This window comes from Xyrauchen texanus, chromosome 9 (genome assembly GCF_025860055.1).
Source record: "Xyrauchen texanus isolate HMW12.3.18 chromosome 9, RBS_HiC_50CHRs, whole genome shotgun sequence".
NCBI classification, from domain to species: domain Eukaryota; kingdom Metazoa; phylum Chordata; class Actinopteri; order Cypriniformes; family Catostomidae; genus Xyrauchen; species Xyrauchen texanus.
The window spans coordinates 11,322,075-11,339,472 of NC_068284.1; the positions used below are offsets into that span (position 1 = coordinate 11,322,075).

General features: G+C 38.3%; 2 protein-coding genes across 2 annotated transcripts; both read right to left on the reverse strand.

Annotated features, from left to right (window-relative positions):
* Window positions 1–152: 152 nt before the first annotated feature.
* Window positions 153–17,303, reverse strand: LOC127648793 (AP-2 complex subunit mu-A-like). The gene is made up of 13 exons (XM_052133557.1): window positions 17,177–17,303; window positions 16,421–16,531; window positions 8,881–9,146; window positions 8,509–8,591; window positions 8,348–8,353; window positions 7,743–7,878; window positions 7,514–7,658; window positions 7,268–7,282; window positions 2,180–2,302; window positions 1,970–2,105; window positions 1,621–1,718; window positions 1,405–1,516; window positions 153–893 (listed from the first exon to the last, which is right to left on the reverse strand). The coding sequence occupies exons 2-13, from the start codon at window positions 16,492–16,494 to the stop codon at window positions 759–761; spliced, it is 1,329 nt and encodes a 442-aa protein (XP_051989517.1). The 5' UTR covers window positions 16,495–16,531; window positions 17,177–17,303; the 3' UTR covers window positions 153–758.
* On the reverse strand, window positions 12,458–14,635 carry LOC127648788 (zinc finger BED domain-containing protein 4-like). The gene is made up of 2 exons (XM_052133551.1): window positions 12,995–14,635; window positions 12,458–12,877 (listed from the first exon to the last, which is right to left on the reverse strand). The coding sequence occupies exons 1-2, from the start codon at window positions 13,956–13,958 to the stop codon at window positions 12,810–12,812; spliced, it is 1,032 nt and encodes a 343-aa protein (XP_051989511.1). The 5' UTR covers window positions 13,959–14,635; the 3' UTR covers window positions 12,458–12,809.
* Window positions 17,304–17,398: the final 95 nt, after the last annotated feature.

Sequence of the window (17,398 nt, forward strand, 5' to 3'; positions counted from 1 at the left end):
CTCTGTTTTCTAGCCTCTGACACAAATGAAGTGGAACTTATTTCATAAACTTTGCCTTCCCCTATTCTATCAGCTTTTGATTGTGCAGGATGGCATAACAGAAATGGGAAGACAACCAAATTGTGTCTAATATTAAAGAAAAAGTGATGATCTCATTTGCGCCCAAGGGGAGGGGGCATTTTAAAATATTTTCATCAGGTGCTCCTCACTTGGGTTGCTTTCCCTTGATTGTGTTTTTTCAAAGAAAACTTAGACATTTTTCCACAACATATTTTTTTTTTAAATACCTGTAATATTTCCATGACAACAACTGGAAAGAAATAAATTATGACAACACAGTTTTTTCCCCATTATATATTTATACTGAACTAAACAGAGAAAGAGAGAGACATCAGTTACTAAGAGTATGACCAACATGAGAATAACCACAGACAAAATTGACCGCACTGAAACAGAATGCTGTAATATGCCAGTGTAATAAGGCCAAATTCATCAAATCAGGAAGTTGGGGTTTTTAAAGTTAGACTTACTCCACAGAGACCTTAATGGATACCACCCACTCTGGTGTTAACTGAGGGCGCCTCTAAGCTCTCCACAGGATCTGTTCATTACAGCACTTGTACAAACAAATACAGGATATTACATTTCACATTGTGCATATTTTTGTAATTTGCCTTTTCATTTTATCCACAAATGTTGAGGAGAGGGAAGGGAGGGAAACATATTAGATATTTATAGCACAGAAAATGCTGGGCTCATTAACAGCGCGTCTCGTAGATTCCGCTGCGTCCAATGTATCGCACCCATTTTATAACATCATGGTCACTGTAATTCAGTTTCGACTCGAATACCTTCAGGTAACGGACCTTCAACCCAGAGGGTGCAAACGGAACCTGAGATAGAGGGAGGTCATGGGTGAAATACTGTAGGCTCAACAAATGAAAAGAGACCAAATTTGTCTGGCACTTTCCACGAATTGGTGTCCCATTAACAATGGCAATTTTAGGCACAAATCCCATGTTATTTGAAGTGAGAACTATTAAATATGCTGATAAACTTACCCAACATCACATTTAAAAAGCATGAAAATAACCTACTGTAGTTTTAAATACAACAAATTCCCATTACTTGCAACCATCTTACCCATTCTCATCTGTTTTTATTTTTATTATGTATTTTTTAAAGACAGATAAATGATATAGTTTATTGATGGTAAATCATGAAATAAAAAAGCAGGGTTTTCAACTGTATTTACAAATGTCCCAGATTTTGGTAACAGAGTTGTTCACCAAAATATAATATAAGGTATTAAATGTTTAAGTTTCAAACCATAATTTGTAACCTTTTCGTGCAAAGTGCCATCTAAAGATCTGAGACTGCAGAACAACACCTTGGTCGACTCACCTCAAAGTTCATGGAAATGGGTGGACGGGCCCACTTCTTCTTATCATTAGTGGGCAGCAGCTCAATCTCAGCACTGATCTGAGACTCCTTCATTCCTGCCATGCGTTTGATCCTGAGCACACAGAGAAAAAGAGCATGAGTTGAATATGCATGCAAGCACCGGAGAACACTGGACAGGAGGTCTATAAGAGACACATGAAGACAAATGCCACTTACTTCCACACAATGGCGTTCTCACTGGCCTTGTATTTGGCTTTTCCTTTCATACAGATCACCTGCACTCCACTAGTGTTCAGAGGTGTTGGAATGCGCACCTGATCAAAACAATAACCATTTGGAAAAAAAAAAAAAAAAAAACTGAAATCAAAGAATCTTGGTTTGCAAACAAACGAAAAGTTTTGTCTTATGCACAGATCAGTTTATATGCTGCTTTTTTTTACATGTTTATTAACATTACTAGAAAATATTCTGGGGATAAAATGCACTAATTAGCAGAAAATATAATTTCTTGTTTTTCTTTTGACTTTGTTTTGAGATTCACCCTAGAAACCTTTTACAGCTTTACCTCAATTTTCTGTGCCAGGAGTGAGGGCTTGAAATTAGATTTGATAACAACTTTGACCTCCAGCTTTGTGCGTCCAACCTCTCTGACCAGCGGAATGACCCGGAAGGGCAGAATAATATCCTTAGTGGTGCGATACCTGCATGCATAGATGTATGATGAGTGAGGACAGAGTCGATACTATGGTCAAATTCTAGAAAGTCTGCTGCCAACCTCATAAGCTCATATTCTCCATCCGGAGGAATGAAACTGATGCTTCGCTCAGAGTCGAACTTGCTGAGACGCACACATTGATGGAAAGTGCAGTCATCGATGGCAATGGACTGTTTCCCACTGCTGAAATAGAAAAAAAGACAGTGTTTGATCTTTGAATCAGAGGAAATTTCTATAAAGTAAATGCTTAATTCTAGAACTAGCACATACAATGAAATCAGATCTATCTCTAACAAACACCTCCTATCTGAAAAATAAAATGTAATAAGTCTAGACTTTATTCATTTATGAGGAAAATGTGAGTGGTGACTGCCTGTGCAAAACTCATTGCCATGATGCTATGGTGTTGAGGGTGGTTGCCAGGGCATTGCAATGTGGTTGCTAAGGTGTTTTTGAGTGTTTTTAAGCACGTTGCTATACGGTTGCTTCCTGACCCAAGCGAAAAGAGCCATATTTATAATATTCTGGTACCCATTTATGGATTAGGTCCTTCCTTCAATGTAAGTCTATGAGAGTTTTTTTTTATTACCCCTTTTATCTTCCATCAGGGGTTAGAAAACTAATAGTACTACTTGGGGATGCACCGATCCGATATCTGGATCGGTATCGGCTCTGATACTGAAGCTTTTAGACAGATCAGTTATCGGTCCAACGAGCCCGATCCAAATCCGATACTGTGTGTTAGTCATGTTCGTTACTATCAAGCTCAAAAAAATGACATAAAAAGAACCATAAAACACAATTAAACTAGTTCATATGACTCATGCATTTTATTCAAATGCCACTTGAAGACGTGCGATAGCTCTGTGAATCACAAAAGGCTGTGTTTAATAAGTTATATAAAATGCACACTCTCCAGCACGTCAGTGAATGTTTACACACACTTGCGGCTATTTTTAGCCTTCACGTGGTGCGCAATATTTGAGCGCTACTAACGAACAACATCGCAGATGTAAATGCTCAATAGCTCTGTTCACTTATAATATGCATTTAGAATGGCACCGGAGGGACATTTTACCAGGATTTCAATAAGAAGTGAATTAAACTACTGTGAACTTGCCTATAAACAGACACATGTAGGACATCCTGAAGAGTTCAGAATGTCAAAATAAAAGCACAAGGGTTTAAAAGTTAAAGATGCACGATTGAGATATATTACATATATTTCTATTATAATATATTATTATCATTTGTTTACAAATTATAATATTTAAGTTGAATGGGTTCCAAAAATTAACAGTGTGAATGAAGTTTCTTTTCAACTGATGCTTAAAATGGAATTACTGGTAATTGTGCTACATTAGCCAGTATACTAGTTAACAATTACGTTTTTCTTAATAATCTATACATTTATATTGAAATAATGTGTAGTTAGATGTTTGTGTTTCTTTACATATTACAGAGCACACAATTATTTCCACACAATAATGTAAACATATTCTAAACTGATTACTACACTGAGATTTTTGATATCAGAAAGAAAAACTGGTATCAGTGCATCCCTAGTACTAGTAATAGTAATCCCTTCTCACAAAGCCACAGTGGGCTAAAGCGCATAACTGATAAGCAGAAGGTTAGTGGTTCGATCCCCACAGCCACCACCATTGTGTCCTTGAGCAAGGCACTTAACTCCAGGTTGCTCTGGCGTGATTGTTCCTGTAATAAGGGCTCTGTAAGTTGCTTTGGATAAAAACGTCTGCCAAAATGCATAAATGTAAATATAAGATTACAGTTACCTCTTTGTTTTGTTTCAGTTTTGTGAGCGGCACTCTGCAGATCAATTCATTGATGTATGTGGACCAGCTACCAGTGGCTGAAATTATTCATCAGGCAAGTCTGGGTTTAACTCTTGTTTGAATGTGTAAATTAGAACATGGGTTATTTTAAATGTGATTCATGATTGTGAATTGGAAAATAGTATGCTGAGTCTGTTTAGCAATACTTATGTTTTGGTATTGAAGAATTATTATTTTTTGTATTTCTTTTTATTAAACAGAGTTTTGCATAGAGCACAAAACAGCATTATTTTGTACTACAAAAGTACAAATAATAGAAGTAAATATTCATTTATTACCATAGATAATTGAACGATTTGGACCTAATGCCGCCAGTACAATGCACTGTGTTATCTTTTTCCAGCATTAACAACATACTATAATTAAACAGTACTAAGGTCTTTAATTATGTTTTGTGTTTACCTTGCTGCTGTACCTAAATAGTTAGTAGGTGTTGAAAACCAATGTAGTGACCATGCTATGTGTGAAATTTACCAATTTGTGATGGCCTTGCTTGCATTCAAAAGGACTGCATGGGAAAGTTTCTCCCAGATACACGTGAAACTTAATCTAAGCCCAGTCGTGACATTCCGAGCAGAATTCTCTGATATTTTAGTAGAGTGCATGTATTAACAGAGATTTAGATGTGTGTGCTTCTCATCTATGTCACTGCATGTTGATATCAGGCACAGTGAAGATGTTCTGTGAAGTCTTATGCATATAGTTTCATATAGTATGCTTTTTCAAATTTTCAGATCGGACAGTTATTTCCTTGTAAAGTCCCATGTAACCAGCAAAGTTAAAATCTATTTTTTTTTTTTTACACACATTTAGGGTTTACTTTTACTATGTGGTTTCAGTGATCTGATCACAAAATATTTTGACCTGTTTTTAGCATTGTCCACTTGTAATGGGATTACTCTAAATGCATCGTAATACCAGGTTTAAATAGCCTTAGAATTGTTCACACTTAAGACCGCTTTTAAAGAAACACAATCCCACTTTAAGTGGACCAAAAACTGAAATAAGTGAATTTGCATTCAAATTTAAATCATTTCCACCAACATGATGCCAATGCTAGTTTCAGACCTGAAGCCCAGTCTGGTGCTGTTTCATGCCCCTGGTTCTGGGAAGGAAAATTTGTCTCTGTCCCTGCAAAAATAACTAGATAGAACAAAATTATTTCAGCTTCATTATAATCTACAACGCTGTCTGCTTTGAAGCATGTTCCGTCTATATTTCCATCTATGAGAAGCGAAATGATTTAATTTTAGCTCGAATAATTATTATATTATAATTATTATTATTAGAAATAAATGTTATTGTTTATAATTCATTATATAAATATGTATTTTGATACATGTGTGAACTGATTGCTATGAATTTTATTTGTTATATTTCATAGTAATATAGTCAATTAATAAAAAATGCTGATACAATGAATTACATTATATCCAGATATATGAATCACAATTAATCAATGGGTACATTGAGATTTGCTGAGAAAGGCCCCGAAATAAAGATGAATGAAATATAATAAGTCAAATATATAGAATAATTGTATTAATGACAAAAAAAGCAAACCATACTCAGACCTTCTTTTGAGGTTTAGATTTTTGTTTGTGTTCTTTTTTTAAAATGAAGCAATAAGTGACGTTTTTAAAGATAAAGTGAAGGCATTGCTATATGTAATAAATTGTTGATGAACCAGCACCTCCTTTCCATTTGATATAGTGGAGGTTACTGTAGAATCCCCACTTGGTTTAAGAACACATCTGAAAGACTATGCCATATTTCTAGTGATTAATTCATGTCAAGAGTCAAGACTCTGCTATAACTGAGTCTTGCAGATGACATTCATAAATATGAATGTTCTATTCTGGATAAAGGACAGTGCAGGTTGTGAGTGGATATGCAGTGAACAGTGTGACACTGAGTACTGGGATGAGCCATCCCTCCAGCAGTCGTTCAGTCAGGAATTTCTGATTGGATGCTCCCTCCCACTGTGTGCTGGACTATATTACTGGCCTCATGCAGACTACATCACAACCTTTGATCTCTCTCTTTCTGTCTCTTTACTTCGCTCTCTGCATCAGCTCTTATTAGTGACATTCCTGGTATTTTGTGAATTTTGAGCAAGGACATAAATGATGCCTGTGTTGCTCAGCATTCTTAACTAGCTCTTATACTTGTATAAACAGATTACTGTTGGACAGAATGTCCATGCATCTAAGTGATTCATTCATAAGGCCAAATGCTACTATTCAAATAGCTTTCCGGAAATGAAATTGCTGGAGAAATATTTCTGAAACAATTCTCAAAAAGCTCTGCATACTTTTCATGTCATATTTTCGCCCATTTTTCCTGGCAGATGCGCTTTAGTTGGATTGTGCATTGCAAATGTTTCAATAATGCAACAGATTCTTGAATTAAGAATAAAACAAGTCTTTTGCAAGAGGATGTGTGTAATTAATGGCCAAATATAGTGCAATACAAACTAGCTTTGGGCAATTCTATTCTGTTGGTTGTTTTTCTTTTTCTTGTGATATACAAAATAATAGCGAAGAAGGTTTACTTTTTTTTTGACAGTGTTTTCCAGTGACAATGCAACTGAATGAATTAATTTGCACTTAGATTTGGTGATTGGCCATTGGTGATGTTGAGTGGAGTTCAACTTTATGCAAATGAGATGTGGTGGCCCTATATACTTCCTATTTTAAATTAGTTAAACTTAACTGTGGAAATTTTGTCCATTCAAAACTTTGAGTAAAGTGTTCCCAATCAAAGAATGTGTGGATGGATGTCTGTTTCTCTTGCTCTTCTTCAAAGAAAAAGTGGTGTAATATGTGAGTACTGTGAGTGCTTTAGTCCACTCTTTTGCATCCAAAGTGGACTGTACATAATGTAGGACATTTGGTAGTATAAATGTACATGGTACGGATTAAAGTGCTGCAATTTTCCACAATTCAAATTATCTTTGAATAGTGACAAACTGTATTGCTATTCTAAACATAAAACTAATCTAACACATAAAACATGAAACAGGTTGAAACATTCATGTTCAAAGCACAAATGATGTGGACAGTTATGGGACAAAGTCCAATACCTTGTTTGCTCAAATCTCTGAACCCAGAGTATGAGCAATAATAACAGCAATGGTTGTCTTTGCATGAATAAATAAAATCACTCATTACTAATAATACAAATTAATAATAGATAAATGTGTTTCTCAAGTATGTATTCTGCAAATTGATTAGGAATTGTGAGGCAAAAGCACAACATATAAACAAAAAGAAGTTCAGTGATACGATACCTTCCCCCTAACTCACTGTGGTAGAGCACAAAGAGAGATGCAACAAAAACAGACAGCTTCAAAAATCATAATAAATCAGGGGGGAAACACTTTACAATCAAATATCTTTCCAATCCTGGGAAGATAAGCAAAACAGGGCTCAAAAATCCAGACAAGACAAACTATTATTTTTTTTTAAGAGAGATAAGAATATTGAGAGAGAGACAGACAACCAAATCATAATTGCTGAATGTAAACATTTCTAACCTTTTTGCAGTATCATCTGTAGTTCCTCCCTTTCCCTGTTTATCAATTACGATTTTGTCGTTCATGCCAAACTTGCATTCAGGCATTCCACTCAGATAGCTCTTCATCACCACACGACCAGAGACGTGGGCGCTCAGGACCTGACCTGTTGGGAAATGCCCAGTACAATGGGAATTGGTTGGCACTCATATCACACAGACTCATCACACCTCAATGAAAGTGGTTTTACCCTGTGGAGACATGAGCAGATTGACGCTTTCCAGCACATCCAGGAAGAGTTCATTGCGACGGTATTTGATGCCTTCACGACGCCAGCCAATCTGACCGGTCACCTGGCTGGTGATCTGAGACTGCTCCTCTTTAGTCTGTGTGACATCAATAATGATCCATTTAAGATATTTAATAGTCACTGGATATTAGAGGTGGCTGATATACAGGTTAAAATGATATACTGTAAAAATGTGTCAAGTAAAAATGTATTTATTTTATATTTATTGGAGTATAGCCCATTTCGAGGTTATGCAAAATGCAGCTGCATTGTACGAATATGCATTACAATAATAGGTTGCACTAAAAATAATGCCAGGTTGGAGTTGTAAAGTTTCCATCATTGTCTATTTTTATCCATCACTATTTACTATTTATTTTACTATCGTTAAACAACACCTTTATTAACAGTGCTATAATATTTAGCATAATAATCCGAATATCATGATATACATTTTTGCTTATATCACCAACCCCTACTGACTATGCTGTCTTTCTTTTAACAACAAGTATAGTCTTTGAAGAATACAAATAAATCTATGAAGAATAGAAGATATTAACATATACCTGATGCTGCAGTCAGACAGGTCCAGAAAAGCAAATGGAAAAAACAAAACAAAACAATTATTTGAGAAAAAAATATTCACACTCAACATGAGGGAAACAAATTCAAATTCAGCAGTGTGACGCTTGCAGCGACTTAGACTAGTGAAACAGCCCCATCTTACCTGGCCTTTGATGCCCTGCTGGGTAATAAAAGTCTTGAGTGCTCCAGTCTCTGAGTTCTGGGGGTATCCAAAGTCCAGGATCTCTGTCCACATAAAGACAAACAATCAAATTAATCTTTGTGCTGGAATGAAACAAAGTTTCTTGAAGCATTGATTGTTTCAAATACACTGGCCCTCATCTAGGTTTCATTTACAAAACCATTTATTTATTCAGCTGGTGAACAAGGTTTACTGGGCAACTCATGGTTTAAGATGCACCTTACTGCCAACAGTAGAAGACTGCCAGGAAAGCTTGCCATTAGGAGGAGGGTGAATTTGGTTTTAGCCAATGTGGAAAGAAAAAAAGAAAAAATGCTTTTTATCCAGTCCTACCATCCAGCAACTCATAGATGAGCACAAAGTTGTTCTTGATATTCTCTTCACTGATCTTCCCAAAGTAGGCAGCCATAACATCACACATCTTGTAGAGGAACTCGAACACCATAGCAGCGTTGACATTCTGCTTGGTGACAGCAGCAAGCCAGATGTTGGAGCGTTTGACGTGGAAGAAGCTGGTGCGGGCGATGTTGGTGACAGGGGAGCGCACCTGCTGACGAGCATGGATCACGTTCACGCGGAACGCGTCCACAGCATTACGTCTGTGGAGGAGGATAAGAGCGTGAAGTCAAGGTCAAATTAATGGATTTAGGCAGGAAGAGTGAGCACATGGTCACCATCTGCCAGTAAAGCCTTTTAAGGCAAACACCCCTTTTGTCTGCAGGACAAGCATTAAAGACTTGACTGGATATTCCCTGCTGACCAAAACCTTAATAGAATGTTTCAGGTTCAATTTAAATTTGAATTTGTAGCATAATATTGAATATCACAAAATAAAAAATCCCTTGTTTTTTTTTTTGTTTTTTTTTAAATAAAATAAAAATGGTTACAGGCACTTACAATGGAAGTAAAACTTCTTTTCTTTGTGAATTTCTAATTCATTTTGATGACAGACACTCTTAAAACTTGTGATCGTGATTCATGGCCAAAATGAGAATAGCTCTTCAGCCCCTTTCCCACTTACAGTCCTGGTACTTTTCCCTTAGAAACTATCTGGATGAGAACTCATACGAGGAACGTAACACCCGTGGAGACTTTTCCTCTTTTGCATTCGTATTCACAAATGTAACCCCCATAGTAGTGACATGATCTATTGACAATTTTTCTTGTGACTTTGTTTGCACGCACGATTAAATAGCAACAGCAAAATCAACAACAAAGACAGATTACCCCAGGATCGGAGCTAGACTTTTGTTAGGGCCGTTTTACACTAACTTTGGCTAAATCCAAAAATGTAGGCAGCTGCCTTTTCAGTTAATGGTTTAGCAGTTTTGGATGAATGGAACTCTTATGGAAACTGGTCATGGAACAGTTTAAAAAGCGTATGTAGTCTGTGTCTTCAGGTTATAGTTAAGCACGTGAGCCATGCGTGCCGAGTGAGAGGAGAGACGTCTCGCCACCACGCAGCACACGCTGAACTCACCACGACAGTCCCTCTATGGCAAAAAAGTTGAGGTTGACTGAGAGTGGATTTTGCCAACACGCAACTAAAGTGGTGGAAAATGCCGTTTTTAAAATCGATTTATAGAAACGTTAAACATTTTTCCCAGTCTTTCCTTACTACAACAGGCACAGACATAGATGCTACAAGAGTCCAAATTAAATAAAATCCCAGTAGCAGTTTATTGTGCAAACAAAATCCCAATAACAACCAGAAAAAAAATTCTGATTTGACACATAAAGTGGGACTTTTAGCTATAAACGTATAACCATCTTCAACTTCTTTGGTCGACCATGGCGAGGCCTGTTCTGAGTGGAACCTGTCCTGTTAAACCGCTGTATGGTCTGGCCACAGTGCTGCAGCTCAGTGTCAGGGTCTTGGCAATCTTCTTATAGCCTTGGCCAGCTTTATGTAGAGCATAAATTTTTTCAGATCCTCAGAGAGTTCTTTGCCATGAGGTGCCATGTTGAACTTCCAGTGACCAGTATGAGGGAGTATGAGAGCGATGACACCAAATTTAACACACCTGCTCCCCATTCACACCTGAGACCTTGTAACACTGATGAGTCACATGACACCTGGGAGGGAAAATGGCTAACTGGGCCCAATTTGGACATTTTCACTTAGGGGTGTACTCACTTTTGCTGCCAGCGGTTTAGACATTAATGGCTGTGCGTGGAGTTATTTTGAGGGGACAGCAAATTTACACTGTTTTACAAGCTGTACATTCACTACTTTACATTGTAGCAAAGTGTCATTTCTTCAGTGTTGTCACATGAAAAGATATAAAATATTTACAAAAATGTGAGGAGTGTACTCACTTTTGTGAGATACTGTATATTGTCACTTGGTTTATACTTCTGCGAGTGCAGTAAAGACAAAATATACTAATATTCAAGATCTATTCTCTAAAAGCAAGTGTATATATCTTATATGCTGCTTCTCAGGTGAATGCATCTTTTTTTTAAAGGTATTTTATAGATATTTTAAAATATTTGTATTTTTAATATTATATTCAACATTCTCAGATAAAAAAAAATTCTGCAGCAATATAGTTGCTATAAAAATGTATGTTGTTTTAAAAGAGTTATACATATTTATATTGGAAAACAAGCCAAAACAAAAACAAATCAAAAACTTTTTTTTTGTTGCAGTGTATAATGGGGCGAAGACTTCCTCACCTTTCTGTTCACTTCATTCCATCTTTAACTCACAAAAAAACTCTCTTAAATAATAAACCTGCGTATTGCCAATTTTCTTCACGATAAGAAATGCACAGTGACATATATTATGATGCATTAAGTTGCGAGCCAATACGTTATAATCTAGCTGCAGCAAGCGTGTGCCCTCGAGTGACAAGTGTCCCGTGACAGAGTGTGCATCAGCCGGATGCAGTTTCAGTCTCCAAATCGGGATATTCACGCAACTCATAGAAGAGGTGCTGACCGCACAGAAAAATGCCAGTTTCGGAGTTTGTAATAATTGACATGATCTGCTTCCATATTAATTTGAACTTTAATAAAGCTACAACGCATTAAATATAACTGCATTTAAGATGCGTTTCCTTCGAAGATGCTCGACACTGCAGCTCCACTTATTCCACAATGAGAGTGCGCTTCTGTATTTACTTGCTTTGTATTTTTGCATTATAATTCCCTCATTCTTTGCGATCTACATCACCTGAAGCTGTTTGGAAAGTTTAAAATGCATTTGGACTGTGAGCGGTGTACTTCTTCCTCTCCTAAATCAGGTGCGAGATGCAGTGCTGCTCTCATCATTAGTTTAAAGTGATCTCATGTTACATTAAATTAGATCAAACGACTATTTGCCAACGAAAAGTTTTGTCGGAAATTTTTTTTTGTCGACGTTGTCGATAACGTCGACCAATCATTTCAGCCCTAATGGTAATGCCAGCACATTTGTATATGTCTCAAATATGTGGTTGAATGCAGTTTGTCAGGAGCTTAGGGGTCATTGAATTGTTGCCATGGGTACGTCATGTGAGTCACTGATTGTTTGTCTACATGCTTCTGGGTCAATGGTTGTAGTAGGATTGCTTACCTACTAGGGGTTGAACGACCTTAGATTTTTTGAAGTCAATAGTTATGTGATTAAAGTTGAGTCGACGTTGACTTATCGCTGATGACGTCATTAATAAAAACACAAGAGATGGGAAAGCTTGCAACATGCCACAACTTGCAACAAATTATACAGATGCTGACAGACAGCTCATAACATGCGGCAACTTAACGATAACAATGCAGCAATAACGCTAACTTCCATTTTAGTGCAAAAGAAAAATTAATGCATGTCGGCATAACTATTGACACTCTATTGAAATTAATAACTATTGAAAATATTGACACTCACGCAAGATCTAGGCTGTAAGCCTACTCACTGTCACAGTCCTGCTCAGTCACAGTTTTTGCTTTTCGATCCTGGTTTGTGTGTAAGAAGATGAGGGCATCGACATGGGCTGGATGGAGGCTCGCCCGCTGTCGGGTGATGGTATTTCCAGCCAGTGAAAAAATGATCTCGCTTGGGGTGCTGGTAGCTGGGACAGCCAGGTAGCTTTTGCAAAGCTTGGCCAAAAGGGGAATTTGTCCTGGTTGCGGGCCCACCACTGCAGGGGGTTTTCCATGGTGGGAATATGTGGTGTTGTTAATAAATATTCACTGACTTCTTCGGCTGCTATGGAGTGGTGTCCCAGTTTCCGCCCACTGTGATAGTGTGGCCCAAAAAACTGCTCAAAATCTTGCTCAAGTCAGGCCTTTTTCCCAGTTACTGGCTCACCTTCGTTATCAACTGTGTCCTCGCTGTGTACATCCTCACCTAGGATGAAAATTATTTAGGCTATAAATTCACCACATCTGCGCGTATTATTAACCACAACAACAGATCAGCATTTTAAATCAATAATGCTAGCGCAGATTAATTCAGCAGACCCACCTTTTTCTGCAAGCGGCTCTCCCTCATCCTGGAGCAGGCTGTTCAGGTGGCTCTGGGCGGAGTCTCTTTTACTCTCTGGGATGAAATTAAGATGTTTAAACCGGGGATCGAGCATACGGGCCACTGTGGAGATGGATTCTGTCAGATCGTCGGACTCCCGTGTTTCCAACTGCTGTCGAACCGTGTTCTTAAAGGCACGTACAGCTGTCAGGTCAGATGCTTCGACATGCAGAGTGGTGCTAATCATGTTGAAAATGACTGGAAAGATGAAAGACAGTCCCACATGCAACTCACCACACATTATTTCAGTGGCCTTGTCCAAAGGTTGCAGCACTGGAATCAGCTGTTCCAGCAGCTCCCACTGTGATGCTCTCATTGCAAGTGACTTTTGGACGGCTGGTTTGGTGACTGTTTCATCTGCGAGCACAGATTGCACCGCAATCCTTTCCTCGAACAGCCGCTGGAGCATTACGAATATGAATTTCCATCGGACCGTACAGTCAGTCTGGAGTTTGTAGGCTCTTATGCCAGGTTGTTCCTGCCATTTCTTCAGGGCACAAGTGGCCAATGCTGAGTGGCGAAAGTGGCCGACAAATCTCCTTGCTGCAACAATAGCCTTCGCAACGTCACGTAAGACTAAGCCAGTTTTTATTGCTAGTTGTAGGGTGTGCCCGGTGCAACCCAGATCTTTGGGAAACATTTCACATAGCTCCATGGCTAAGTTCATGTTACTGGCATTATCGTGGACTGTGCAAAACACAACTATGCCCCTTTCCTTGATTATTTCAGACAGACGGTCAGCAATGTTGACTGCAGTATGTCTCTCTGGCATTATAGATGTACACAGTACTCGGGCCTTCAGCTTCCATGTGTCCGTGATGTAGTGAGTTGTTACCGTAATGTACGGCTCCATGGTGGAGGATGTCCACAAGTCAGTTGTTAGTGACACACTCGGACCTCTCATCTCCTTCACAATATTTTCACGCAGGCTGTCGTACTGGTGTTTGATAGTGTTCCACAGTGTGTTGTAAGATGGGAGATCATAGCCAGGTTCAAAAAAAGTGCAGTAATTCTCTAAAACCTTCTCCGTGCACTGCAGCTAATGGTCGAATGTCTTAGACAATAAAATTCACCAGCATATTGGTGATTTGCTGCCGTCTTTTCTCTGTCACAGCAGGACGTTTGGTGAAGTCGCTAATTGACTGCTGTCGAGATGATTTGCATCGTTCCTCACCTAGAGTTAGCGGATGCCTTTTCAGATGAGTGTGCATTGCACTTGTACTTTTGTTGTACTTAAGGACGGAAATGCATATTTTGCATGTGACAGTTGTACAGGTTTCATCTTTAGTGAAGTATTTCCACACACTTGATGTACCACTGCGGCTTTGCTGCAATGACCCACTGGGCTCCTCACCTGTTGTCTTCTGTAAGTCCGCCATGTTGTTAGTGTCAAAATCACATGATCAGCGACTAGTCAACGTTAAGCTTAATGCGTCATGGCAGAGCATTAAAGTCGACTAGTCTGTGCAACCCCTATTACCTACTGCTACATTAGCCAGAAAAAAAATAGCAAATAGGATATAGAGAACAAGGGAAAATATAGCTGAAGCAGCGATGATTGGCCCAAGCACCACCTGTCCATTTCTACCTGGTGGCTTTCGGAAAATAACGCAAGGTGGACACATGCCTTTGGCATTATTCTAAACACTTTTGAAGCAATTTGGGCAAATGTAAGATGACTACTTTGAAGTCTGTTGTAAGAGTCACACTTCCTGCTGCCAGGTGGAGGCGTTATGACTGTGACCCAAAATAGTCAAATCCATGTGATTAGCCCCCCAAGACTAAACATGCATCTAAATTTTGATCTAAATCACACATTGCACACAGAAGATATGTGACACTTCCTGTTTCCCATTTTTCAACATTAATTTAATGCATCGTTATTGGCAATACCGTTCGATATATCAAAATCTGTTCGCAATTTAGCATCTTCAATGTCTTGGCATAATGTTGTCATTAATGACAGTCTCATGAATCCCAAGGAGTATTTAAAAGTTCAAAGGAGGAATGTTTTCCTGCCTTCTTCTAACATCCTGTCATCTATCCTCTTTCACAGACCCAACAACTCTAATGACATGCAGTTCAACCCTTTTCAGCCTGCAAATTTTCAGGACCAAAATTAAATATTGTGAAAATGCCTAATCTGATGTTTAACCTCATGCAACTCCACGTACACATGCATAACATTGTATTTTGACTTTGCTACATCTGATGCATAATTTCAATTAATTTAAACTGACTGATCACAGTTCAGGAGACTCTGTACTGTCAATAAGAGTTAAACTTTCGACCCATGTCATGTCACAAAACAACATGGCGCCAATCACAGTGGAGTTTGTCTTTGGGAGAAATGCCACAAAACTATATCTGGTAAGAAACCGAATAAATTTTTTACATTGAAAACTAAAAAAATGTGAGTCTCTAGTTTAATACGATATGCCAGTTTTTTTTATTGGAGCGATTAATCATGAAACACCATGCTGCTAAACACAATGTACACTAATGTGTATTTTAGCACATGGTTTCCTTAGAACTCCAATATTTACTGTGCATATCACATTGAGAATCAAAGGGTTCATCCAAAAGCTGAAATGTTGCTTTCAGAGGCTTGGTTTGATAACTTGGTAACTGGTTTATGGAGATGGGATGAAAATAAGGTGTAGTTCAAACTGTTCTGAGACCAGTGCAGACAGACAGCACACTGGAGGTCAAGTCATTCACTAAATAGGGAGAAAGGGGCATTCTTTAGCTCTCTATACAAGTGCATTCACTCATAATAAACTACCAAAAGTTCAGTTTCAGGCTGCAGATGATGATTAGCAGACATGGGACAATGGTAATCAGTTCATATATTCAGAATTTATAATGTGTCATTTTATTTGAACATGGTTGGCAGTGACTGGATAATGCTGGCCATTACTTTTAATCAGAATGAATTATGCTAATTTCTGATGTAATGTCTGAAATGTCTCAAAACATGAAAAAAACAACAATCCTGGAAATATAATAAACAATTTAAAATGTACTCCCACAGTCCACATATGTGGACATCCATTTTACGAAAACTGTTTGGTCTAGCATTTTCTTTTGCATTTTGCAGTAATTTCTGCACCACACTGAAGAAAATAACGTGCTTGCCCATTCAGGAGCCAACAAGCCTTTGCAAGCACTACTAAAGTTTACATCCAAACACATGAAAGCCCAACAAAACAATGTTTAGGTATTCCTTTGGGTGCAGCCAGCTAGTGGCACAGAAATTACACACCTCCCCAACAAATATATTTTTTTCATAGATCATCTATTCCCATCTAACTCAAAAATGGAAGAAAAATGTATATGCTTTTGAGAAACTCAGTCCCTACTCACCCTATATCATCACGGTAGACGCGGGAGATGAGCACCTCCCCTTTGTGGTTGTAGATAAATAGTCCTCCAATCATGGTGGCGTCCCTCAGACCTCACATTCCATGATGAGTCCTGTAATTCACACGTGAATGAACATGAGAGAATGGCTCTGTGAGACCTTGATAAGATGATCTGAGACACTTAGCCGAGCAGTGAGACCAGATAAAGCAGCTAGGATGGTCATTTGTGTTACAGATTGGGACTTTACATCTTTTGACTATAAAATAACATATTTCGTCCATGTTAAATGCAAAACATCAATTATATATTAATACAAATGTGCATAGCTAGACAGTGAAATGACATGACGTTCTATTACAAAACATCGTCAAAATCGCGATATTTTGTCATAATAAAAGCTTTGTTTGGGAAACATCTTGACGGCAAATGATGTTACTGTTCAATCAAGGAAGTGTCCGTCTCGTGCGGTTTAATCGCGGCGTAATTGGAGCAAGATGTCTGCCAACTCAAAGAAATGCACTATAAAATGCTCGTGTTTTCCCTTGCAACATTTTAAATATGCTAACAGCGCATCCGTCATCTTGTAACCCATATTAATTATTCAAATTCACGAGGCATCATTCATAGTTATTGAGCTCGTCTACTCCTTCCCTCGAGACCCGGGTCGAAATTTCGCTCGTAGTTTTGATGATGAAAAATATCCCTGCGGGCTCAATTTCAAGCATATTTGTTGCTTAGTTATAAATCTACCCATACCTCCTTAATATCTGCACGAAGACGCGCGGAATGAACCCTTCCCTCTCCGTACAATTTTTCGGGATCTGAAGGATTAGCGGGACACTAGCAGCTGTCCCTCCCTCAGGCAGGAAGTCAGCTGACAGCACTCAGTCTGCGCATGCGTATTACGAGAGCCCACGTAAGCAAGTTAGATGTAAATGATTTGTATGTCAATTTGTTTAAGATGGAAATGATGGCTCT